General features: G+C 57.1%; 1 protein-coding gene across 2 annotated transcripts in view; it reads left to right on the forward strand.

Annotated features, from left to right (window-relative positions):
• The first annotated feature begins 1977 nt into the window (after nucleotides 1-1977).
• The window catches only part of KCNAB1 (potassium voltage-gated channel subfamily A regulatory beta subunit 1), a 72691-nt gene continuing 48285 nt past the window's right edge, over nucleotides 1978-26383 (forward strand). Inside the window, exon 1 of one of the 2 annotated variants that reach the window (XM_009906592.2) lies at nucleotides 1978-2607. In XM_009906592.2, coding sequence (XP_009904894.2) covers nucleotides 2336-2607 — 272 coding nt within the window. In that variant the 5' untranslated portion in view covers nucleotides 1978-2335. Of the gene's footprint in view, nucleotides 2608-25762; nucleotides 26037-26383 lie in introns of those variants that run through there. The other variant, XM_009906594.2, reaches the window with a different exon arrangement.

Here is a 26383-nt window from a genome sequence, read left to right on the forward strand (position 1 = left end):
CTGGAAGATCCCTTCCAACCCACTCTATGAATCTATGATTGATATAAGAGTTTCAGGATATTCTTGGGGGGGCTCCTGGAGCCAGCTTCCATGTGAAAGAACTTGAAGACCCTCACCAAGCTTCAACTTAGGCATCTGTAAAGTAGCTCAGATCATCCAGCCCTGGGGCCCCCAGCACGAGAGGGACCTGGAGCTGCTGGAGAGGGGCCAGAGGAGGCCATGGGGATGAGCAGAGGAAGGAAGCACCTCCCCTATGGGGACAGGCTGGGAGAGTTTGGGCTCTTCAGCCTGGAGAAGAGAAGGCTCTGGGGAGACCTTCTGGTGGCATTTCAGTATATGAAAGGGTCCACAGGAGAAGCTGGAGAAGGACTTTTGCCAAAGGCATGGAGTGACAGGGCAAGGGCTGATGGCTTCAAGCTGGAGGAAATTGGATTTAGATTGGAGATTAGGAGGAAATTCTTCCCCATGAGGGTGGGGAGAGACTGGCACAAGTTGTCCAGGGAGGCTGTGGCTGCCTCCTCCCTGGAGGTGTTCAGGGCCAGGTTGGATGAGGCCTTGAGCAGGGGCAGGGGTTTGGAACTGGATGACCTTGGAGGTCCCTTCCAACCCAGCCCTTTCTGTGTTTTGGTTTGGCTGCTCAGGGTTGGTTTAAAGGCTTCTGGACTTGCTGGAAACCTTTTCCTTCTTGGGGAGTGCTGGAAGGCTTCTTGAGGGGTGAGGAAGCACCTGAGAAGGGGCACAGAAAAGGTTCCTAGGTTTTGGCTGAACTTCCAGCACACATTTTGGTGCCTTCTCCATGAAACCTGCTGGGTAACACCAAATCTTGCAGTAGGACTTTGTCCCAGAGGGAAGGGAGCTGCTTTCTTCAGAAACACCTCAGAAGGACTTTTCTGAACCCAAACACTTCCTGGAAGGCAATGAGCTGGCAGAGAGCTGTTTCTGTCAGCAGGGCTAACCTCATGCCAGGCTCCCTGGGGGAACCTAGGACCATGCCTGCTTGGAAGGTCCCCAGCTCCTGAAGGCCTGGAGGGGACCCCCTGGAGGTTGCCAGGGTGGCCAGAGCCTGGAAGGATCCAGGTCCAGGAGGAGTGGTGAGAGCCAGGCTGGTCCTGGCTGGCTGAGAGGAGACCCAGGAGTGATTTGGGGATGCTTGGAGGGAAGTGGTGAATCCAAACTGTCTTGGGAAGTGGCAGGTGCTGAGGCAGGAGACACCAACCACAGCCTTGGAGCTTTTGGGTAGACTTGGGAAGAGCTTTTCCAGCAGAGGCTGATGCAAGGTGGGAAGAGGCTGCAGAGAGGGCTGGGGGAGTCTCCAGCCTTGGGGACCTGCAAGGCTCGGGTCAGGGACCTCCAGAGCCCCCTTCTCCCTGATTCCAGGAAGCTCTCCATCCAGCCCCGATCCCTCTGGAGGCTGCCTTTCCCCTGGGACACACACACCTCCTGAGCAGGGCAGGGCTGGCCGATTGCTGCTCTTTTCAGGGCAGTGCTTTAAACCCCTGCTGGTCTTTGCAGGGCTTTCCCCCTCTTTGTCTCTCTCTCTCCAAAGAGGGAGATGTTCCTGCTCCTAAAGTGTGATTAGAGCTGTAATCTCTGCAGCAGCTTTAACATGCCAGGCCAGAGAGGGAAATTAATTCAGCCCTGGTGTGGGCTCCTTTCAGACCTGTTCCCAAGCACCTTCTGCTCCTCCAGCCCCAGAAGCCAGAGAAGCCTTCGCTTGGTCCTCATCTCAAGAGTGAGCAAAGCTCTGTTGCCATGAATCCCTTGGGGAATGGAAGTTCCTGCTGGATGGGATGACCTGAGGAGCTGGAAGAGACTGCATGTGAGAGGAGGAGGAGGAGGGATGGAGGGGACAGCTTGGTGAGGACCCTGCTGCAGGAGCTGCGCTTGGCTGGGGTGAGCCCCGGGGCCGCGGGGTTGCCGTCTGAGCCACACTGAGCTACACGTGGGACTTCACCTACCCGAGCTGGAGCCCTTCCAGCAGCTGGACCCTTTGCTTTCTCCAGCTCTCCCCACCTCAACACTCAGGTTTGTGCCAGCCTGAGCTGGGGTGCTCTGCTTGGCACACCTTTCTCTGCCGAGTTTTTGTGACCTGTCCTCTTTCGGCCGCTGCGAAACGAAGCCCCCGGGGCGCAGGAGGCGCCCACAGATGTTTCCATGAGAAGGTCACAGCTCTTCTCTCTGGTTAAGCTCCACAGCCACGTATCTAATTACAGCTTTGTGGCCAGCCCCAGGTCCTAGGGGGAGGAAAAACGCCGCCGGGAATCGGGTTTGAAACCATTCGAGGGCAACCGCTCGGTGCTGAGGGTGCTGCGGTGGCAGGGGGGAGGCAGGCAAGATGCTGGCGGCACGGACGGGCACCATGGGCAACAAAAACGCCGAGGAGAGCCTGAAGCTGAGGAAGCAGTCGGTGCTCTCCCTGGGGAGCAGGGAGAGAGCCCTGAAGAGCACCTCGGAGAGCGCGAAGGAGAGCAGAGGCCGCGGCGGGCAGCCCCAGCAGCGTGCCCGGCGCCTGGCGCTGCTGCGGGAGCTGGAGATGAATTGGTACCTGCGGGTGTGCGAACTGTCCCACGAGTACACCATCGCCTACACCACCGGCATGCCGCACAGGTACCTGCCTCGGGGCAGCACTGCGAGAGGGGGGCGTGAGGAGCGGCTCTCGGGGCTCTCGCTCCGCTCTGCCTTTCCTGAGCACTCCCAGAACGATGATGATGACAATAAAAACCTTTCTCCTTTGCCACTCTGATCCTTCTGGCCCTTTAGGTGACAGTCATCACCATCATCATCCTCATCACCCTGTTATCTTTGCCGTTCTGACCTTTCTGATTATTTAGGTGATAGTGATGATGATGATAACAATAAGCAAACTCTTTTGTCTTTGCTATTGTGGCCTTTCTGATTATTTGGATGATGGTGGTAATCATCATCATCATCATCATCACCTCTTTTGTCTTTGCCATTCTGACCTTTCAGGTTATTTGGATGCTGGTGGTAATAATAATAATTAATAATCAAACTCTTTTGTCTTTGCCATTCTGACCTTTCTGATTATTGAGGTGATGATGATGATGATAGTGATAATAATTATGGCAAGAGTAATAATGACAGTAATAATAATGATGATTAGTAATAATACAAACATTTATCTTTGCCATTCTGACTCTTCTGATTATCTGGATGATGATGGTGATGATAATGATTAATAATGATGATGGTGATAATGATTAATGATGATGATAATGATTAATAATGATGATAATGATTAATAATGATGATGATGATGATAACAACAACAACAATAGAGAATCTTTTAGTCTCTGAAATGCTGGCTTTGAGCAACCTGGGCTGGTATGAGGTGGCCTTGCCCATGGCAGGGGGGTTGGAACTGGGTGATCTTTAAGGTCCCTTCCAACCCCAACCAGTAAAAGAAATAACAATAACAACAATAATAAACCTATTATTGTTAATAATAATAATAGTAATAAGTCTTCTCATCTCTGACCTTGCTGATGATTTGGGTGGTGATAATAACAGCAGCAGTAATAGAAACCTTTTTTGCCTCCACTGTTCTGACTTTCCTGATCATTTGGAGGAGGAGCAGCAGCAGGTTAGGTTTAGATTGGACATCAGGAGGAACTTTGCTGGGAGGGTGGTGAAGCACTGCAACAGGTTGCCCAGGGAGGTGGTGGAGGCTCCAGGCCAGCTTGGATGGGGCCTTGAGCAAGCTGGGCTGGTGGAAAATGTCTGTGCCCATGGAAGGGATGAATGATCTGCATGGTCCCTTCCAACCCAAACCATAATAACCATCATCATCATCAACATTTGATTCTGACTTTTCTGATTATTCCTCTGTTCTAGTGGGCATGGAGGTGTTGGGTAGGAGATTGGACTTGATGATCTTGGAGGTCTTTTCCAACCTTAATGATTCCATCATGCTGATGATAATAATAATGCAAACCCTTTGGGGCTTTGCCCTTTCTAACTTTTCTGAAGGGGGCTACAGGAATGCAGGGGAGGGACTTGTGAGGGTGTCAGGGAGGGATAGGACTGGGGGAATGGAGCAAAACTAGAAGTGGGGAGATTGAGATTGGCTGTGAGGAAGAAGTTGTTCCCCAGGAGGGTGGTGAGAGCCTGGCACAGGCTGCCCAGGGAGGTGGTGGAAGCCTCCTGCCTGGAGGTGTTTGCAGCCAGGCTGGAGGTGGCTGTGAGCAACCTGCTGTGGTGTGAGGTGTCCCTGCCCATGGCAGGGGGTTGGGAGTGGCTGATCCTTGAGGTCCCTTCCAACCCTAACAACTCTCTGATTATCCAGGGTTGTCATTTTTTCCCAGCACTGTGATGGATGCCCAGTGCAGAGCTGGTGCCCAGTGCAGAGCTAAAAACTCTTCTGACTTATTTCTTAGCCTCCTGAACTTCAGCACAAGCTGCCTGTGGCTGCTCAGCCTTGCTTCTCATCAGCTTTCTCGTCCAAGGGGCTGGAGTTTGGTTGAGAAGTTGCTGTTGCTGTGTGGGTGATAGGAGAACACAGTAGGAAAGCTGTGTGCTGGATGCTGCTGGCCTCCAGTCTTTGTTTCCCCACATCCCCTTCCCTCCTCGGGGCTGGGCAGCAGCAAACCAACCACTCAGGATGGAAAAACCTCCAGCTGCTGAATTTCTAATGGATGTTAAATGTCACAGCCTCCAGAGTCTGATCTTATTCCTTAAAACAAATCTAAGGGGATCTGGGTATTAGTGGAAATGAGCTGTGCAACCCCCTAATCTCCTGCCCCCACTAAGACCCTTAAAGAAACAGGAACCTGCATAGGAGCTGCCTGGTGGTGCCATCCCGGTTCCACCCCATCCCTGAGCAGTAGCCTGGTGGGGACAGGGTGGCTGTGCCTGCTCAGGGTGGCTTCAGGGACAGGGAGCCTGTGGCTTTCCTCCACCATGAAGGGCTGAGCTGCTGCCAGACAGGGAGGGGGGGGTCACTGTTTTGCCCAGCAATGCATCAATAGCAGCAGGGATTTGGGGTGAGATCTGCCCTAATCCCAGACAGAGGGAGGCTGTCTGAAGTGCTTGGCACAAAGAGAGGTCTTGCAGATGTGCTGGGATTAGAAATGAATCAAACCCAGGATGGGATAGGATGGGATAGGATAGAATTAACCAGGTTGGAAAAGACCTTTGAGATCATCCAGTCCAAGCTATCACCCAGCACCATCTGATCAACTCAACCATGGCACCAAGTCCTCATCCAGTCTCCTCTTGAACACCTCTAGGCTTGGAGCCTCCACCACCTCCCTGGGCAGCCCATTCCAATGGCCAGTACGTATCATTAGGGTAGCACTAAGGAGAATTGAAATGGCAGCAAGAGGAAGCTGTGGGAGATGGAGTGAGCAGCTGAGAGCAGAAATGTCTGAGGAGCCCCAGGAAAGGCACATGGATGGCTCTGGAGCCTGAGGTGAAGCAGTTTGGACCTGAGGGGGAACTCCTTCCCCAGGAGGGTGGTGAGGCACTGGAACAGGTTGCCCAGGGAAGCTGTGGAGGCTCCAAGCCTAGAAGTGTTCAAAGTCAGCTTGAATGGAGCCTCGAGTAAGCTGCTCTGGTAGATGTCCCTGCTGGAACTGGATGGTTTTTAAGGTCCCTCCCCTGATCTGTTTGGTCCCAGACCAGGCTGGGGTTCCCTGATTCAGTTTCTTGGATGCAGTGCTCACTGGCCACACCAGCTCGTGGTCAGGCACCTTCTGGGGTTCAAAGGAGCTGCAAAAGCAAAGTGCTGAGGAATAACTTTTGGGAGAGCTGGAGAGGGACTTTGCACAGAAGCAGGGAGTGACAGGTGAGGGCTGATGGCTTCAAACTGCAAGGAGCTGGATTTAGATGAGACTTGAGGAAGAAATTCTTCCCCAGGAGGGTGCTGAGGCACTGGAACAGGTTGTCCAGAGCAGCTGTGGAGGCTCCAAGGCTGGAAGTGCTGAAAGCCAGGTTGGATGTGGCCTTGAGCAAGCTGGGCTAGCAGGAGGTGTCCCTGCCCATGCCAGGGAGTTTGGAAGTGGGTGAAAACCATTCTGTGAATCTATGAATCACAGCCTCTGCCTTTGGTGTTCCACTGCTGGGAGGGGAAAATGTGGCTCCTGAGAGGTAGACGTGGCTGTGGTCACAGGGAACCCTGACTGCCTCCACTGAGGGCACCGGAGCTGCAAAGAGCAGAGCTGCAAACCACCACCTGCACCCCACTGGGGATGGCTCAGCTCAGCCAGCACCACGAGAGCAGGATGGGTGTCAGCCATGGGACCATGGAGCTGGGGGGTGGCAGGCCAGGAGCTCTGCCACCACCCCAGCCTGGGACATCAGGGACACTGAGGTTGATTAGTGTCCTCAGGGCCCTGACACAAGAGTTGAGGAGAAAGAGCCCCTGGGGGATCCAACTGTCCAGGCGAAGCTCCCCTCTGTGACACTGAGTTCTAATCTTCTGAAATATGTTCTGGGCTTGGGATCAGTCTTTCTTGATCTGCTTTGGAAGATTTAAGGATTAGCTGAGTCCATGATACCTCCAGCAGTTGATTATTTCACTTCTTTTTCCTGGTGTGTTTGGGACTGAAGGGCAGGGCAGGGCTGGAGCCTCCTGGAACACAAGAGCCTCAGAAATCTGCCTCCAGGCTGTGGTCAGGATTGGCTCCCTGTGGGCTGGTGCTGGCCAGAAAAGGTTTTTTCAGATCCTTCTGGATGCTGTCTTGGGTGCTGGATGTCTGTGGTGCTGGCTTTGATCATGCACCCAAAGCTGTGCCACCTCTCCCACCCCTTCTGAGGGATGAAGATGCTGAGAAGCAGGAACTTTCCCTTTGCTCTTCAGCAGTGCTGACAGCTCTGCTGCTTTGGCACCTTGAGGTTTAGGCACAGTGCTCAGCCCTGTGCCCCTGTCCTCACCTGCTGCTCCCTTTCTTCACTGAAAGGCTTCTCAAACCTTGGAATGGTCTGCCCAGGGCAGTGGTGGAGTCACCATCCCTGGAGGTGGACCTGGCACTTAGGGACATGGTTTAGTGGTGACCCTTCAGTGCTGAGTCAAAGGTTGGACTGGGTGAGCTTGAAGGTCTCTTCCAACCAAAGATGTTCTGCGATTCCATCCTGAGAGGCAGCTGGTTGCGTGGAGCCAAGAGGGAGGTTCTGGATCTGCTGCTGGGATCAGCTTCCTTCCCACAGCCCTTCTCCATCCCTGCATGGGCTGCTGGGGGTGCACACAGCCTCCCAGGAGCTGCTCCTCCTTCCCTGCCCCAGCTCCAGTGCCTGGTGCTCAATCCTTCCTCAAATGTTGGCCAGCTTCTTCCTCCCAGGACTAGGGGGAATGAAGCAACATTAGAAGTGGGGAGACTGAGATTGGCTGTGAGGAAGAAGTTGTTCCCCAGCAGGGTGGTGAGAGCCTGGCACAGGCTGCCCAGGGAGGTGGTGGAAGCCTCCTGCCTGGAGGTGTTTGCAGCCAGGCTGGATGTGGCTGTGAGCAACCTGCTGTGGTGTGAGGTGTCCCTGCCCATGGCAGGGGGTTGGGGCTGGCTGAGCCTTGTGCTCCCTTCCAAGCCTGACAGTTCTGTGAGTCTGTGATTCTTTCAGCTAATCATCAAAGCCCCAGGAGGCTTGGAGGTGCTGGGGAGGGCTCGGAGGCTCTGGGGAGGGTTTGGAGGCACTGAGGAGGGCTGGGGAGGGCTTGGAGGCGCTGGAGAGAGTTGCAGACCAGGAAACCTAAGCTGGGAGAGTCCACCACAGACTGTGAGAACACAAGAGGGTTTCCTGAGCTGCAGAAGAGCTGCTTGCAGCACTCATCTGCCCAGGCCAAGCCCCAGAATAAACCCTGGGAGAGCACTTGCTTTACTGCCTTGGCTGGAATCCCAAACAAATATTTCTCATCATCTAAATATAAGAGCTGGGAAATGGGCTGGGTGCTCCATTCCCACTGGTAGCCCTTGTCCCTTGCAGCCCTTGACCATGAGAGGTTTCAGCAGAGGAACAAGGTTGTGAGCTTGGCTGGAATCCTTCCTGGGCATCAAAAAAAGAATGGGTGGGAGGAAAATCATGCTGTGTAGTCCTGAGGTCCTCCTGGGCAGCACAACCCAGCCCATCCCATCCCATCTTGTGCTGCTGGGAGCTGGGTGGCACTGGGCTCTCCTGGCAGCAGAGCATAGGGTGGAAGCTCCTCACAGCATCTGCTGGGCATCGAGGGTCTCTGCAGCTGCACCTGAGGACCATGCATTTGTACAAGGCTGCCTGTGCAGACATCCCAGCCCCCAAGCCAAGCCTGCAGAAGCCCAGTGAAGGGCTCCTAAGAGGGAAAAGGCAAAGCCTGGCTCCCAGAGCCTGCCCTCCTGCCACGGGCTGGCCGGGCAAGCTGAGCAGAGACCTGGAGCTGAAGCAGCTGGAGAGGTTCCTGCACCTGCATGGGCTGGCCCTGCAAGACACCACCCGAGCCGAGACAGGCATGAAGTACAGGTACCTCTGCAGGCCCTCTGCTGGGCTCCTCGGGGGCTGGCTGTGCTGCAGCAAGGGACAGACCCAGGGAGGTGGTGGATGTCCCCTCCCTGGAGCTGCCTGGATGGGGTCTTGAGCAAGCTGGGCTGGTGGGAGGTGTCCCTGCCCACAGCAGGGGGGTTGGAACTGGATGATCTTCAAGGTCCCTTCCAACCCAAACCATTCTATGAATCTCTGACTCTAAATGGTTTGACCTATGAGGAACTTCTGGTTGGACTCAATGGTTTTGGATCTCAGGCACTGGAATGCCCAGGGAGGTGATGGAGTCACCAAGCCTGGATGTGTTTAGAGGTGGTTTGGATGTGGTGCTTGGGGCTGTGGTTTAGGGCTGAGCCTTGTACAGTAGGGTCCCGGGGCAGACTTGGTGATCCTGAGGGTCTTTCCTAACCTGAATGTTTCAGTGATTCTGTGAGGGCTTTTCCAACCTAAATGGTTCCATAAGGAACCTGCCTGAGCAACCACCTGGCACCATGGGCAGCCTTTGCCCAGGAGGCCATTCACACCTGCAGGCAGGTTCACAAATGCTGAGGAGGCTGGCTGCCCCCAGAGGAGGCTGGCTGCCCGCTGAGGAGGCTGGCTGCCCCCAGAGGAGGCTGGCTACCCCCTGAGGAGGCTGGCTGCCCGCTGAGGAGGCTGGCTGCCCCCTGAGGAGGCTGGCTGCCCCCTGAGGAGGCTGGCTGCCCCCTGAGCAGGCTGGCTGCCCGCTGAGGAGGCTGGCTGCCCGCTGAGGAGGCTGGCTGCCCCCTGAGGAGGCTGGCTACCCCCTGAGGAGGCTGGCTGCCCCCTGAGCAGGCTGGCTGCCCCCTGAGCAGGCTGGCTGCCCGCTGAGGAGGCTGGCTACCCCCTGAGGAGGCTGGCTGCCCGCTGAGGAGGCTGGCTACCCCCTGAGGAGGCTGGCTGCCCGCTGAGGAGGCTGGCTGCCCGCTGAGGAGGCTGGCTGCCCGCTGAGGAGGCTGGCTGCCCGCTGAGGAGGCTGGCTGCCCGCTGAGCAGGCTGGCTGCCCGCTGAGGAGGCTGGCTGCCCGCTGAGGAGGCTGGCTGCCCCCTGAGGAGGCTGGCTGCCCGCTGAGGAGGCTGGCTGCCCGCTGAGCAGGCTGGCTGCCCGCTGAGGAGGCTGGCTGCCCGCTGAGGAGGCTGGCTGCCCGCTGAGGAGGCTGGCTGCCCTCTGAGGAGGCTGGCTGCCCCCTGAGGAGGCTGGCTGCCCCCTGAGGAGGCTGGCTGCCCGCTGAGGAGGCTGGCTGCCCCCTGAGGAGGCTGGCTGCCCGCTGAGCAGGCTGGCTGCCCCCTGAGGAGGCTGGCTGCCCCCTGAGGAGGCTGGCTGCCCCCTGAGGAGGCTGGCTGCCTGCTGAGGAGGCTGGCTGCCCCCTGAGGAGGCTGGCTGCCCGCTGAGGAGGCTGGCTGCCCCCTGAGGAGGCTGGCTGCCCGCTGAGGAGGCTGGCTGCCCCCTGAGGAGGCTGGCTGCCCGCTGAGGAGGCTGGCTGCTCTCCTGGCTTTTCTTTTCTGAGTGTTTTGAACACAGCTTTGAGCAAAAGCCAACTACCTGTGACCTCTTCAAGCTCTGAATCTGACCTTTCTCTTCTAATACCACTTGTTTGTGGCCATCTGCTGAGCTACCTCCTTCAAGGCTGGGTAGAAGGAACTACTCTGTCTGGTGGTGTGATGAAAACTCCTTTATTCAGGAGCATGAAAGAGGTGACAGCTGAAGAGTGGAGCAAGGCACATGGAAAGCAGGGATGTTGTGACCGTGGCAGGTGCCTCAGTGGGATCTCTGTCCTTGTCTGTGCCCTGAAACTGGAGCAAATGGACTGAAAGGCTGAGCACCAGAGTCTGGCAGGCATCAGGCTGTGAAGTACAAGTGTTGTGTGGTAGGAAGAGCATCCAAAGGAGAGGACTTCATCCATGCAGGGAGCCTGGGACAGCCTGGGGAAAGAGGGAGTAGGCAGGGGGTTGGAAGGTGAAGACAACAGTAGTGTGCTTGGCTTGATCACAGTAGTCGCAGACTACTTTTGGTTGGAAGAGACCTTTAAGATCACCCAGTCCAAGCCTTACCCCAGTACTGCCATCTCACTGCTGAACCATGGCCCTCAGCATCAGAGCTCCAGGGCTTTGAAACCCCTCCAGGGATGGAGACTCCACCACAGCCTCCCTGGGCAGCCTGTGCCAGAGTCTCAGTCACCCTCCTGCAGAAGAACTTCTTCCTCAGCTCCACTCTAACCCTGCTCTGCCTCAGCTTCAAACCATTCCCCCTCAGCCTGTCTCTAGACACCCTGATGCAGCCTCCCTGGAGGATCCCTTCAGGGATTCTGTGATTTTTGAGCCCAAATTGTATGAGCTTGGCTCTCCCTGTGCCCTCCCAAACCTCGCTCCTCTGCTCTCTCAGGGCTAAAATAGCATCTGAATGCCTGGGCAGCTGCAGCTGGAGAGCCTGGAGGTGAAATCTTATATGTCTGTGTCTGGCAAAGCAGCCAGGCAGCTTCTGAGGAACATGCTGCTGGCAAATGTTCTGCGTGGAAAGTATTTATGGAGGTCACGGAGCCCTGCGGCCCCGCCGGAGCGGCCCCGCCGGGGCGGCCCCGCCGGAGCGGCCCCGCCGGGCTGGGGCTGCTCTTTGCCTTTTGTCTGCTTTATGCTCGGCCAAGGAAGTCTTCCGGCAGGGCAAGTTCTGCCCCCAGCACTCCGGCCCCTGGCACATTCCCTGTGTTTGGAGTGACCCCCCTGAAGCTGTCCCCCCGGTTTGCTGCAGCCTGGGGAAGCGCTGGGATGCTGCCCTCTCCGTGCTGCTTGCTGCTGTGAAGCTAAGTAAGAGCTGGGGGCTGGGGACTGCTGAGCTGCAGCTCTTGTAGGGTGACTGACCAGCAAACAGCCCTTTGGAAATCGACTCTTTTCCCTCTCCCTTCTCCTTTTTTTCCCCCCCTCTCCCTTCTCCTCCCCCCCCCCCTCCTTTTTCTTCCCTTCTCCCTTTCCCCTCCTCTCCCTTCTCCCTTTCCCCCCCCCTCCCTTTCCCCCCCCCTCCCTTTCCCCCCCTCTCCCTTTCCCCCCCCTCTCCCTTTCCCCCCCTCTCCCTTTCCCCCCCCCCTTCTCCCTTCCCCCCCCTCCCTTCTCCCTTCCCCCCCCTCCCTTCTCCCTTCCCCCCCTCCCTTCTCCCTTCCCCCCCTCTCCCTTCTCCCTTTCCCCCCCTCTCCCTTCTCCCTTTCCCCCCCTCTCCCTTCTCCCTTTCCCCCCCTCTCCCTTCTCCCTTTCCCCCCCTCTCCCTTCTCCCTTTCCCCCCCTCTCCCTTCTCCCTTTCCCCCCCTCTCCCTTCTCCCTTTCCCCCCCTCTCCCTTCTCCCTTTCCCCCCCTCTCCCTTCTCCCTTTCCCCCCCTCTCCCTTCTCCCTTTCCCCCCCTCTCCCTTCTCCCTTTCCCCCCCTCTCCCTTCTCCCTTTTTCTCCCCCTCTCCCTTCTCCCTTTTTTCTCCCTTCTCCCTGCCCCCCCCCCCCCCCCCCCCTTCTCCTTTTTGGTCCCAATTCTCCTTCCCTTTCCTTTCCTTTCCTTTGTGGTGAGAACCAAAGGCATTGGCCAGCATGGACCAAAAGATGACTACTCCTGCAGAAGGAACTTGGGAAGTCCTCTCCACCCCTGAGTTCTGTAGCTAGAAAGGAAACTACCACTGGAGGCAACTTAAGATGCAGAAGAGTGAACTGCTGGGGTTCATACATTTCTGGGGCTGATGTTCAGCCTGGAGAAGAGGAGGCTCAGAGGAGACCTTATTGCTCTCTACAACCTGAAGGGAGGTTGTAGCCAGCTGGGGGTTGGTCTCTTCTCCCAGGCACCCAGCACCAGAACAAGAGGACACAGTCTCAAGCTGTGCCAGAGGACGTTTAGGCTGGAGGTGAGGAGAAAGTTCTTCCCAGCAAGAGAGATTGGCCCTTGGGATGTGCTGCCCAGGGAGGTGGTGGAGTCCCTGTGCCTGGAGGTGTTCAAAAAAGGCTTGGAGCCATGGTTTAGTTGTCAGGAGGTGTTGGGTGTTAGGTTGGACTTGATGATCTCTGAGGTCTTTTCCACCCTGGGTGATTCTGTGCTTCAAATCCCCCAGGCAGTCCTGGCCATCCCATCCCCAATGGATCCATTAAGCTGGGCTGTGGAAAGCAGAGGGCTGTGGGTGCTGGGATTGTCTCTGCAGCAGGAGATTAGAGAGGCTTTGAGCTCAGGGGGAAGATGATTGACAGGAATTACAGCAGATATGTTCCAAGTCAACAGCAGCCTTTGACAGCTCCCTGGCTCCTGTGACCTGGGAACCAGGGGAGGCACAAAAAAATCCCCCAGAAACCACCTTTCCAGCATCTTGGCATGGAATTGTAGGACTGCTTGGGTTGGAAAAGATCTTTAAGGTTATCCAGCCCAAGCCTCAGCCCAGCATTGCCAGCTCAGCACCAAACCATGGCCCTCAGCACCACATTTCCATGGCTTTAAAACCCCTCCAGGGATGGAGACTCCACCACTGACCTGGGCAGCCTGGGCCAGGCTTTGATAACCCTTTTGGGGCAGAACTTGTTCCTCATGGCCAACCTGAACCTTCCCTGGTGTGACTTGAGGCCATCTCCTCTTGTCCTGTTGCTTGTTCCTTGGGAGCAGAGCCCAACCGCCGCCTGGCTCCAGCCTCCTCTCAGGGAGCTGCAGAGAGCAAGGAGGTCTCCTTTCAGCCTCCTCTTCTGCAGGCTGAACACCCCCAGCTCCTTCAGCTGCTCCTCCCCAGCTGTTCCTGTGCCCTGGAAGTGGACCTGGGGAGCTCCCTGCCAGGGGATGATTGGGATGCAGAAAGCAGGAGCATGCTCAAAATCCTGTTAGGCATCAGGCGAGGCCAGCAGAGGCTGTTAAACACCACGGGATGGATTTAACCTCTGGCACAGCAAGGTCTGAGGTGGCAGGAAGCCAAGATGAGGGCCAGGGAAAGGCACTGCTGCAGCTGTTTGCAGTTCCCTCATCATCTTACGATGCTTCTCTGCTTGGCTGACCTGGCCCAGTGCAACAGGAGGTGGAGCAACGCCCCGGGGCTGAGCGGGCAGCTCACACTCTCCATCCCTCATCCCTCCTTCTGAGATCATCTTTACACCCCTGACAGGGCTGCCACAGAAGGAGGGAATGCAGGAGTGGTCCCTTTGCCACAGCCTCTTGGCCAGGCTCCCTTGGCCAGGCTCCTTTCATGCCTCCAAGCTTTAAAACATTTAATCTTTAGATGGCAAAAATCTATTGAGGGGGCCCTGGTGTGCTCCTGTAATCCTGCTCCTTAATCCCCCCCTAATCTGCTCAGAGCACACTCCCATTATATTTATTGGGATATAGCTTACAGCCTGGAGGTTCTCCCAATTTCCTGTGCAGCCTGATCTATAGAGCCCCATCCAGATGTGGCCTTGGCTTAAAAGCCAGCATAGGTTTTGCATAAATGGCTGGGGGGGGGGAGGGGTGCCCTTGCTTTTGGTCTGCTGAGGCTCTCCAACCTGCAGTGCTGATTGCAAACATCCTCTTCCCAAATGATTTCAGTTTCCACCTACTCCTTGGTTGGTTTTCTTTGGTAGGTTCCCTGGGAGGGTCCTGCAGGGTCTCCCTGGGTGGGTCCTGCAGTGCTGATTGCAAACATCCTCTTCCCAAATGATTTCAGTTTCCACCTGCTCCTTGGTTGGTTTTCTTTGGTAGGTTCCCTGGGAGGGTCCTGCAGGGTCTCCCCGGGAGGGTCCTGCAGGGTCTCCCCGGGTGGGTCCTGCAGGGCTCCCCGGGAGGGTCCTGCAGGGGCTCCCCGGGAGGGTCCTGCAGGGCTCCCCGGGAGGGTCCTGCAGGGTCTCCCCGGGTGGGTCCTGCAGGGCTCCCCGGGAGGGTCCTGCAGGGTCTCCCCGGGAGGGTCCTGCAGGGGCTCCCCGGGAGGGTCCTGCAGGGTCTCCCCGGGAGGGTGCTGCAGGGTCTCCCCGGGAGGGTGCTGCAGGGCTCCCCGGGAGGGTGCTGCAGGGCTCCCCGGGAGGGTCCTGCAGGGTCTCCCCGGGAGGGTCCTGCAGGGCTCCCCGGGAGGGTCCTGCAGGGGCTCCCCGGGAGGGTCCTGCAGGGCTCCACGGGAGGGTCCTGCAGGGTCTCCCCGGGTGGGTCCTGCAGGGCTCCCCGGGAGGGTCCTGCAGGGTCTCCCCGGGAGGGTCCTGCAGGGCTCCCCGGGAGGGTCCTGCAGGGGCTCCCCGGGAGGGTCCTGCAGGGCTCCACGGGAGGGTCCTGCAGGGTCTCCCCGGGAGGGTCCTGCAGGGCTCCCCGGGAGGGTCCTGCAGGGCTCCCCGGGTGGGTCCTGCCAGGGCTCCCTGAATCGATCCTTCAGGTTCCCTGCCTGTGTCATGTATGAATAGGGGAGGCTGGGATGAAAGCAGTGTGGGTGAGGATGTGGAGGGAATCCAAGGCTGGAAGGGACCTCTGGAGCTCCCCAAGCCCTGCTCCAGCAGGGCACCCCCAGCAGCTTGCCCAGCAGCACAGTGCCCAGGGGGGGTTGGAAGCTCTCCACACCAGCAGACTCCACAACCTCTCTGGGCAGCCTGCTCCAGGCCTCCAGCAGCCTCACACCAAACAACTTTCTCCTCCTGCTCACATGGAGCCTCCTGGCTGCCACTTTGTGCCCCTTGGCCTGTCCCTGGGCACCACTGCTTGTAGTGGGACAGTCCCTCCTTGAAGTAAGAAGTCCTACTCTCCTCCTATGGTGAGGGTGAGCTGGCAGTGCTGGGTACTGCTTGGGCTTGAGAGGTCTCTTCCAACCCAAACAGCTCTGTGACTCCATGAAACAGGAGGTGTGACTGAAGTTATTTCAGGATGCTCCTTCAGTCCCCTCCTCTGGGCTGTTGATCATCCTGCTGCAAGCCTGAAGTGAGGGTTCAGAGGGTCTGGAGCTCAGCTGGGTGCTTTTGCACTGCTCTTTGATTCAGGAGATGCTTTCCTCCCCCCCAGTTTTAAGCCAACCAGAAGGCTCAGTTGAAGTTCATTTTTTCCCCATTCTTCTGTGTTTTGCCCCAAACTGGGGTGACCACCTGCCTACATCTGCACCTCCCCATCAGGTGGATGTTCAGGGGGGACTGCTGTGTGCTGCTGCTGCCCAGGGAGGCTGCCTTGAAAGGCAGCTTGTGCCAGGGCTGGATTTCCTGCTGCTGCAGCCCTGCTTGCTGCCTGAGAAGCTTTAGTCCCTTGCTCTCAACCTGCAGTTTCACAGCTGCTTGGCTTCATCCCTCTGCCACAAAGACTCCAGAAGACAGCACCACCTGTCCAGAATTCCAGCAGCATGGTTGCTGCTTCCTCCTGGAGGTTTGTAAAGCACATGGAGGTCCTTAGTGTGTCCAGATCACAGGGTGTAAGGGGTTGGAAGGGGCCTCTGAAGATCATCCAATCCCACCCCCCTGCCAGAGCAGGAGCACAGAATCCAGCACAGGTCACACAGGAACACATCCAGATGGGGCTTGGAAGTCTCCAGAGAAAGAGACTCCACAACCTCTCTGGGGACCATAGGATGTTAGGGGTTGGAAGGAAGCCTGCTCCAGGGCTCTGTGACCCTCACAGTGCAGAAGTTCCTCCTCATGTTGAGGTGGATTCTCCTGTCCTGTAGTTTCCATCCATTGCCCCTTGTCCTACCACAGGGTGCAGCTGAGCAGAGCCTGCCCCCTCCCTCCTGGCCCCCAGCCCTCAGACATTCATGAATCCCCTCTCAGTGTTCCATTCCCCAGACTAAACAGCCCCAGGTCGCCCAGCCTCTCCTCCCAGGGCAGTGCTCCAGTCCCTTCACCATCCTGGGAGCTCTCCAGCTGATCCCTGTCCCTCCTGAACTGGGCAGCCCAGAGCTGGCTGCAGTATTGCAGGTGAGGTCTTACCAGGGCAGAGCAGAGGGGGAGGAGAACCTCCCTGGAGCTGCTGGACACACTCCTCCTAATGCACCCCAGGACCCCATTGGCCCTCTTGCCCCCCCAGGGCACATTGCTGTTCCCTGGCACCAGAAGGCTGTTGGGGTGAGCTGCTGTCCCCAGCTGTCCAGCCTCCAGCAGCTCTTCTCTCAGGCCAGCTCTTGGCTGCCCATCCCCAGCCGGGGGTGATGAATTGCACATCTTCTCTTGACTGCCCTGGAGACTTCAGGAGTGATTATTCTTCTCCTCCGAGGACCTAAGGAGCGGTTGTGCCTTTGGCATCCAGCGACAGCCCTCTTGCAGATCCTTTTGTTAATTAAATGGGAGCCTTTCCAGGAGCAAAGTGGCTGCTCAGGGCCCTTTCTTTGGGATGTGCTCAGGACTTGCCTGGCCAGCACTGGCCCCGGGAAAGTACAAGCAGATCTTTGGCTTGGAAGTGCTTGGCAGGGCTTGGAGATCACCTGAAGAGCTGTCAGTGCCTTGAGATGAGATGCCATCACACTGCTCCGAGGTGAGAGAAACGTGAGCAAGTCTCTGCAGAGGGCTCTGGAAGGGCAAAAAGCAGCTGGTCTGCTGGGAGGTGTCCCTGCCACTGCCAGGGGGGGTTGGAACTTAGGTGGTCTTCAAGGTCCATTCCAACCCAAACCATTCTATGAACCTATGGCTGAGTATTGTGTCCAGTTCTGGGCTCCCTGGTTCAGGAGGGACAAGGATCTGCTGGAGAGGATGCAAGAGAGGCTGTGAGGAAAATGGACAGAGTGGAACATCTCTGTCTGATGAGGAAAGGCTGAGAGGCCTGGAGAAGAGCAGCCTGAGAGGGGATCTGGAGGGTGGCTGCCAAGAAGGGGTCAGGCTCTTGTCAGTGGTGCCCAGGCACAGGCCAAGGGGCAATGGGCACCAGCTGGCACTCAGAAAGTTCCACCTCAGCGTGAGGAGAAACTTCTTCGGTGTGAGGATGCTGGAGGCCTGGAGCAGGCTGCGCAGAGAGGTTGTGGAGTCTCCTCTGGAGACTTTCAAGACCCATCTGGATGTGTTCCTGTGCAGCCTGCCCTGCTGGGGCAGGGGCTGGGACTGGATGATTGCCAGAGGCTCCTTCCAACCCCTACCGCTCTGCGTTCTGTGATTCTATGGACCCCTGGGCAGACACAAATGCTGCTCTGGGCAGACCTCCTGGTGGGAGAAGTTGCTTGTTCAGGTGAAAAGCAGGTTGCAGAAGCCCTGAAAGGACTTTTTTCCACCAGCAGGGCAGGCTGGGAGCTGGGTGGTGAGGAAGTGCTGATGCCAGGGGTTTGGCTGGATCACGTTCCCCGCAGAGGAGCCTGGAAAGGCAGCGCTGGCATTAATTGGGCTGCAGATCAGTCCTGAGTAATCTGCTGCCCTTCAGCAAATGGCATTGTGCTGGGGGATGTGATCATTGCCCTCCCTGAAGAGTTCCAGCAGATGCCTCTCGTTATTGCAGTAGAAGAGTTTGATCGGGGGGGCAGGGAGTGAGGTCTTGGGGTGGTTGTGCTGGATGCAGCTGGTGGGGTCTTGTCCTGGGCCTCCTGCATGGACAGCTAGACAGGGGGCAGCTGAAAGAGGGGAAGGGAGAGGAAGAGAAGAGGAGGAGGAGGAAAAGGGAGAAGAGAGAAGTGCAGTAACAAAGGAAATAAGTGGAAAGGAGAAGGAGAAAGAGGAGAAGAAGAGGGAAGGAGAAAGAGGAGAAGAAGAGGGAAGGAGAAAGAGGAACAGGGGAAGAGAGTTGTAGGAGAAGGAGAGAAGATGAAAATGAGTGTGGAAAGAGAAAGGAGAGGGGAGATGAGAGGAAGAGAAGAAAGAAGGAAAGAAGAGGAGGAAAAAGAAGGAAAGAAAAGAAGAGGAGGGAAAAGAAGGAAAGAAGAGAAGAGGGATGGAGAAAAGAGAAATAGGGAAGAGGAAGGATAAAGAGGAGGGAAGGAAAAGAAGAGGCAAGGAGAAAGAGAAAGGGGAGAAGAAGGAAGGAGAAGGAGAGGAAGGAAGGAAGGAGAATGAGAAGGAGGAGAAGGGGGAGAGAATGGTAGGAGAAGGAAGAAGGAGAAAAGAGAAGGAGAAAAAGACAAGAGGAGAGGAGGGAATGAAATGAGGGAAGGAGAAGGAATAAGAAGAGAGGAGGAGGAGGAGACAGGAGGAGGGGAAGGGGGAGAATTCTTCTCAGGGGAATTCCAATTCTTCCTTAGGCAAAGGCCTCTTTGGGCAGGTGCTGTATTAATAGTGCTGATTATTCAGGATTGCTTTCTGTCAGATCATCACTGGCAGGCTCTCAGCTTCCTCACCAAGGAGGGCAGGTCCCCAGGCTGGCTGTGGAAGGATGCAGCTCCAGTGGAGGCTGAGGGCTCCTGGGCTGTTTGCTGAAGGGGCATCCACTGGAAGCAAGTCGCGGGAACAACACAGCCTGCTGGAGCTCATCTTCTATGCTGCCCCTCTGCCAGCTCATCTCAAGGAGTCAGAAGTTGTTGCAGGGTAATTACTCATCCATCTGCTGTGGTGCATCCCAGAATGGAGCTGGGTGCCATTCAGTCAGCCCAGCCCTTAGCAACATCTTCCTTCCTCTGCGTTAATCTGCGGGGTTGAAGCTGGCACAAAGCGATGCTCGGGTGATCCCTGACGTGGCTGCATGACAGGGGAACAGATCATTGCCTGGGATCTCCTCTCTGAGTGCAGCCAAGCTGGAAGAACACAGCCTGGGCTGGGCTCCCTTCACAATGTGGCTGTCAGTGGGGTTGGGCAAAAGCAGGCAGGGAGGGCTGGGGGGAGATCTGCATTCTCGGTGTGCAGAGTCTGGAGAATGATTGTGGCAGGGGGGAAAACCTCTGGTTTGCTGCCAGCCTCAGCCTGTTGCTCCAGCTGGTGCCACCCCCAGCACAAGAAGGACCTGGAGCTGTTGGAGAGGGTCCAGAGGAGGCCACCAAGATGATCAGAGGTTGGAGAACCTCCCCTGTGGGGCTGTTCAGGCTGGGAGAGCTGGGGCTGTTCAGCCTGGAGAAGAGAAGGCTCCAGGAAGACCTCAGAGCAGCCTTCCAGTAACTGGAGGGGCTCCAGGAGAGCTGGGGAAGGACTTTTGACCAAGGCATGGAGTGACAGCATGAGCTGGGGGTCTGTGCCTTAGTATGCCACAGATGAGGGCTGATGGCTTCAAACTGGAAGGAGCTGGGTTTAGATTAGACATGAGGAGGACCTTTTTCTCTGTGGGGATGCTGTGGCACTGGCACAGCTTGTCCAGAGACCTTAGAGCAGCCTTCCAGCACCTGAAAGGGCTGCAGGAGAGCTTTTATCAAGGGCTGGGAGTGCTGGGACAATGGCTTTGAGCTGGGAGAGGGGAGACTGAGACTGGAGATGAGGAAGAAATTGTTGAGGGTGAGGGTGGGGAGGCTCTGGCACAGGTTGCCCAGGGAGGCTGTGGCTGCCTCCATCCCAGAGGTGCTGAAGTCCAGGCTGGATGAGGCCCTGAGCAATCTGGGCTGGTGGGAGGTGTCCCTGCCCATGGCAGGGGGTTGGAGCTGGATGAGCTTTAAGGTGGGTTGATGGAGTCCAACCATCAACCCAACACCACCACAGCCATTAAACCAAGCCCCCCAGTGCCATGTCTACACCTGCCTGGGACCCCTCCAGGAACAGTGGCTTCACCAAGTCCCATGGTGACTGCACCACTTCCCAGCTTCCCACCTGCCAATGCCCAGGTTCCCAGCCATCAATTCTTCCCCACTCAGGACAATCCTGTCCTTATGTCCCAATAAACTGTCCCTGGGCCAGTGAAGCTCTGATTAGCAGTCCAGCCTGGGTGCATCTTGCAGCCTTCTCACTCCACCTCAGAGAGCTGTTCTGGAAGCAGGGTTCCTGCTGGGCTTCAGCCCTGCTGAGTGCAGCAGGTCCCTTCTGCCTCCCTAAACTGGGCTGAGATGGACATTGGTGAGATAAGGAAGACTGCCACCCAGGAGGCTGAGCACAGGATGCATCTCCCACAGGGTTCCCAGCACATCAGTGCCACTCAGGATGCTCACTGAGGAATAATCCTGCCTGAAGCAGCAGCTCCACCAACCCCACACTGATTTGTGCCTTTTCTTTGGGTGGATCTAAGCCCATGGAGAGCAACTCTGGAAGCCTGGTGAGGAACTGAGGGGCAGAACAAAAGCCCTGAGCTGCTGGAGCAAACAGCCCTCCTCCTGTTTTGGTTGGGTTCCTTTGGAAGTGCACTCGAGGAAGGCTGAGCAAAATTTCCATTCGGGGTGGGGGGGTGGTTGGGTTTGGGTTTTTTTCCCCTTAGCTAAAAATGCATTTTTCTAGCAGGTTTTGAGCCAGGGCTGACTCTGCTAGCATACAAGAGCTGTTGTCAGCTCCCAGGGCTCCATCCTCCCTGAAGGGACCCAAATCAGCAGTGGAACAACACAGGTAGGTGAATGCAGGCCCTGCTGAGCAGCAGGAGAAGAGGAGGCTGAGAGGAGACCTCCTGGCTCTCTCCAACTCCCTGAAAGGAGGCTGGAGCCAGCTGGGGGTTGGTCTCTTCTCTGTGGTAAGAAGTGCTAGGATGAGAGGAAATGGCCTCAAGTTGCAGCAGGGGAGTTTTAGGTTGGATGTTAGAAGAAACTTCCTCCCTGAAGGGGTTCTCAAAGCCTGGGGCAGGCTCCCCAGGGAGGTGGTTGAGTCCCCATCCCTGGAGGGGGTTGCAAAGCTGTTTGGTTGAGGAGCTTAGGGACACTGTCTGAGAGCTGTGGACAGGGAGATGTTAGGTTGTGGTTGGACTTGGTGCTCTTGAAGTCTTTTGCAACCAGGGCATTCTGTGATTCTGTAGCCCCTGCAGTGTGTTATGGCTGGGCTGTAAATAAAGCAGCCTCAGCCCAGCCCTGAGGGGGGGCACACTGAGCCAGACTCTGAGCCCTGCCCTTGGCTCTTCACCTCAGATCCTTCAGGAGGTGATGAGGCAATAACCAAATCCAAACTGGCATGAAAAATGCCCGAGCCTTGCTCAGCTCTCATTAGAGTTGAGCCAGATGCCAGCAGGGCAATGAATGTGGGGGTGGCTTCCTCCTGAGGCTTTCTGCTTTGCCCAGGTAGCAGCTGAGCTCCTGGGTCAGAGCCCCTCAGCTATGGCCTCCCCATGGCTGGGCCAGGGCACTCCTCCCAGCAATGGGGCTTTAAATCATCAGCACCAAAGCTGAGGAACCTGGGGGTGCTCAGCCTGGAGGGAAAAAAGGTTGAGGGGAGACCTTTTGGCTCTCTGCAACTCCCTGGCAGGAGGCTGGAGTGAGGTGGGGGTTGGACTCTTCTCCCAAGGAACAAGTGATGGGTTGAGAGGAAACAGCCTCAAGCTGCAGCAGGAGAGGTTTAAGTTGGAGATTAGGAAATATCTTTTGCCTTCAAGAGTGGTCAGGGACTGGCACAGGCTGCCCAGGGTGGTGCTGGAGGCCCCATCCCTGGGGCTGTTCAGAGAATATGTGGCCATGGCACTTGGGGACAGGGTTTAGTGGGCATGGTGGGGTTGGGCTGAGGGTTGGGTGTGATGACCTTTGGAGGTCTTTTCCAAGAGAATTGGTTGTGTGAGCCTGGAAGAGATTTGCTTGCTGAAGCATTGTGAGCAGTCTGTTTAATGAGCACTCTTCCTCCTCCTCCTCCTCAGGGGCAGAGCGTAGAATCAGAATTGTCAGGGCTGGAAGGGACCTCAAGGCTCAGCCAGCTCCAACCCCCCTGCCATGGGCAGGGACACCTCATACCACAGCAGGCTGCTCACAGCCACCTCCAGCCTGGCTGCAAACACCTCCAGGCAGGAGGCTTCCACCACCTCCCTGGGCAACCTGTGCCAGTGGTTCCCTGTGGCTTGGCAGACAGCCACAGCCTTTGGTGGCACTGGAGTGACAGAGAGAGGCTGGCCAGGGGCACTGTCCTCTGCTGAGGCTGTCACGTACCCCATGCTCCACACACTGAGGATTTTCATGACATAAAATCATCTTACCCAAAGATTTTTAGCCCAGCAGTGATTATCTTGCTCAGGCAGATGAAGCAAATCCTGTGTTCAAACACATTCCCTTGGCACAGGCTGGAGCCCCTCTCTGGAGCTAAGCAGCTTTGTGCTCATCTCCTCTGCAGGAGGTGCCAGCACAGAGCCTGTCTGTCCCTTTCTGTGCCCTCCCTTGGCACCTGGGAGCATGGGCAGCTGTGGCAGCAGGGATGGTGAGCAGGACATAGGTGATGGATGGTGACCTGGGCGTCTCTCCAGGCCCCAGTGCCACCATTCTGGCTGCAGCAAGAGCTCTCTGGGAGAGTGGAACAAGATGTCAGAGCTGGAGAGCTGGTTGGAGATGTTCCTGCTCACTGCAGGGAGGGTTGGACAAGATGACCTCTGAGCTCTCTTGCTTCCAACCCCATGCACTCTGTGAACCTTCTGCAAGCAGCTTTGCCCAGCCAGAGGGTGTCCCACGACCACCAGGGAGGAGGAATCTCAGGGGTGTCAGCCTTGCTTTGGGCTCTGGAATGCAAAGCTGGGCTCCAAAACCTGAATGGGTCCTGGGTCTGTGTGGAGCTGGATGTGCTGGGCCGGGCAGTGCCCTGGAAGGGTCACTACCATTACTCAAGCTCAGTCCCATGGAGACCTGGAGGGTGCCCTAGGAGGGCCTCTGCCACACAGCATCTTGGTGTCAGTGAGCTCCTGGCTTGTGGCCCCCAGTGGCAGGCTCTTTGCTGGCTGTGTAGCAGCATTTCTGTGTCATCTGTCACGACTCACTGTGAGAGGGCTCTGCTAAAGCTTGTGTTGGGATCTCAGAGCCTAGCAGGGGTTGGTTCAGCTGCTTATGGCTTAGCCTTCTGCTTTCCATCCAACCAAAGTGATTGTGCCCCTGGACTGGGCACTGCTGAAGCCACACCTTGAGTACTGGGTTCAGTTTTAGGCCACTCCAAGAAGGACATTGAGGAGCTGAAGCAGGTCCAGAGAAGGGCAACCAAGCTGGGGAAGGCTCTGGAGAACAGGGCTGGGGAGGAGCAGCTGAAGGAACTGGGGGTGTTCAGCCTGGAGAAGAGGAGGCTGAGGGAGACCTCATTGCTCTCTGCAGCACCCTGAGAGGAGGCTGGAGCCAGGTGGGGCTTGGACTCTGCTCCCTAGAAACAAGAGATAGGATGAGAGGAAATGGCCTCAGGTTGCACCAGAGGAGGTTTAGGTTGGTACATGAGGAACAATTTCTGCCCCAAAATGGTTGTCAAGGCCTGGACCAAGTTGCTCAGGGCAGTGCTGGAGTCCCCATCCCTGGAGGGGTTTTAAAGCCATGGAAATGTGGTGCTGAGGGCTATGGTTTGGTGCTGAGCTGGCAGTGCTGGGTCAAGGGTTGGACTCAGTGATGGTTTAGTGATGACCTAGCAGTGCTGACTTGAGGCTTGGACTTGATGATCTCAAAGTCCTCTTCCAACCCAAGCAATTCCCCAACTCCCTGGGGAGCTCTGGCCTCCTTTTCTCCAAGCCTTGCACCAAGGAGTCCATCTGCCCCCAAGCCACAGCTGAGAGGGTCTCCAAGGGCCCCTCCTGGCTGGGAGGTTCTGGGGCTGGTGCATGCTGAGCTGGTGCTCATCGTGCTTTGGTTTAATGCTTTCCACCCTCCAAGGAATGTGCTGCATAAGCATTAATGAGCCATTAGAGAAAGGAACAGCAAGGAGCTCATCAGGAGCTCTTCACCCTGTCAACCTGGGTGGTGGGTGGCCTTGGCTGGCTGCCAGCTGCCCCCCCTCCCCCCAGCTGCTCTCATACTCTCTCTCCCTCTTTGGCAGGGGAAGAGAACCACTGTCTGCTCCCTCTGCAGCTGAGGACATCAAAGGTTTACCATCCTGGGTTCAAAATGGGTCAGCAGCAGCATACCAGCAGCCCCAATTCCTGTCCTTTTGTTGGCCACCACTTCTGCTCCACCTTCTTGTGCCTTGAGGAGGAGGGAAGCTGGGAGGTCACCAGAGGGGCTGGGGGAGCTCCAGCCTTGGGGCTACTCATACCCTAACAAGATAATGTCCTCAGCAGCCCGGGCAGTGAACAGAAGGTGGATGACAGCACCTCTGAAGATGCCCCAGGCCTCACCCTGGCCCACTCCCCAGCCCTCCTGGGGCTCCAAGGGCTGATTGAAGGAGTCTGAGGACCATTTCCCCCCAGCCTGTGCAGGACTGAGGAAAGGACAAGCAGGAAACCACAGCCCCAGCCTTTGCCAGCCTGTTTGATCTGTGCTACCACCCATGCACACCCCGTGGGTATGCACACAGGGTGTGCCCAAACTGTCCCCCACCTACACCCATCCTCCCCCAGCGCTCCTTGCCAGGCTGGCAGCAATGGTCAGAGTTCCTGGAGGTGACTCCAAACCACCCCCTCAGCCTCCCACTGCTCCAGTTTGCAGCTCAAGCAGCCTAGGGCTCCCTGGGCTGCCCCTGCCCTTGGCACCCAAACCCAGCACCCTTGCAGAGGTGGCACAGGGTGATGTGGCACCGGAGAAACCTCCACTTCGGAGCTGGGCTCCCACTTGGAACTGCAGCAGGGAAGGACGGGGACGGTTTGCTTGCTTCAGAGGCTTGGCGCTGCGGCTGGTTGGGTTGGGGGGGGGGGAGAAGGGATTAACCCTGGCACTGCTGCCAGGCAGCGGCTCCGGGCGCCAGGAGCAGCGGGATGAAGGCGTTAACTCGGGAGCGGAGCGATCGCTTTCCCTCCCCCTCTCCTCTTACTGCTTGCTTGCTTGCTTTGCCATAATTAGCCCATTTTAACACCAAAAAAAAACCCAGGAGCGGGCTTCTCCGAGCCATGCCGGCAGCGCTTTTTTTCCCCCCGGGAAGAATCATCCTGAAGCTCCTCTGAGCACAAAGGAGGCCCATTCCCAAGCTCCCCGCAGGATCCTGCCAAGGGGGGATCCCGGCAGCTGCTGCAGAAGCTGTGGCTGGACCACGCACCGCCCCCCAGCCCGCTGCCAGCGCTGGGTGGGATGTAGCTGCATCCGCGGCATCCGATGGGCATCGCCGGTCCTAGGGGCTGGCAGGTGCCAGGCTGGGGAGAAGGTTGCCTGCTCAGCACTTTCGCGGTCCAGAGGGCGATGGAAGCGAAGGCTTGCAGCATGTCTGCATTGATTTAAAACCCAGGCACCGGCAGCCAGCTGCAGCGAGCCGGAGCGAGGGCTGCGGGAAGCTCACCATGAAGGAGCAGCTCCCTGCCTCCACCAGCGCCTGACTGGATGGATGCTTTTGTCTGAGCAGCGAGGGGACGGCCAGCCCAGACCTTCCTCTTCCCATCGCTTTGCCAACTCTGGGGGCACCTCTCCTGCCAAGCATCACAGCTCCGAACCCCCCTCGGCTACTTCTGGGAGTTGGAGGTCGGTGGGTTCCTCCAGGAACGTTTAGGGTTGGTGTCTTTTTTTGGGGGGGTGGGCGGGGGGCAGCCGCGGGGGGCTGCAACCCGGCCGGTGCCTAACGAGGGAACGAGGGCACGATGCAAGTGTCCATCGCCTGCACGGAGCACAACTTGAAGAGTCGAAATGGTGACGACAGGCTCATCAGCAAGCAGAACAGCACGACCCCCAACGTAGTGAACGCAGCCCGGGCGAAATTCCGGACGGTGGCGATTATCGCTCGCAGCCTGGGGACGTTCACCCCTCAGCACCACATCTCCCTCAAAGAATCCACCGCAAAGCAAACGGGCATGAAATATAGGTATGAGATAACGCTGAGGGTGTGGGGTCTTTTGTTTCCCTGGCAGTGTGCGGTGGCTCTTCTGTTACTTTGCCTCTTTAAAGAGCTCCCTGCCTGCCTGCCTGCCTGCCTGCCGCCCTCCCTGCCTGCCTGGGGGCATCTCATCCTGCGGAGGAGCTTCTCCGCTCGGCTCCTCACGGCGAGGTCTCAGCCCGCGCTGCAGAAGCGGGCAGCGCCGGGGGTGTCGGAGGGGTTTGCAGGCAGCCGGAGCGGTGATTGGGTCCGCAGAACGTGAGGGGATTCTGCCCATCACTCCGGATTTACGACAGTGGCGTTAAGCTGCTGTCTGGTTAAGCGATCGAGGAGTT

Source organism: Dryobates pubescens, chromosome 13 (assembly GCF_014839835.1).
Source record: "Dryobates pubescens isolate bDryPub1 chromosome 13, bDryPub1.pri, whole genome shotgun sequence".
Classification (NCBI taxonomy): Eukaryota; Metazoa; Chordata; class Aves; order Piciformes; family Picidae; genus Dryobates; species Dryobates pubescens.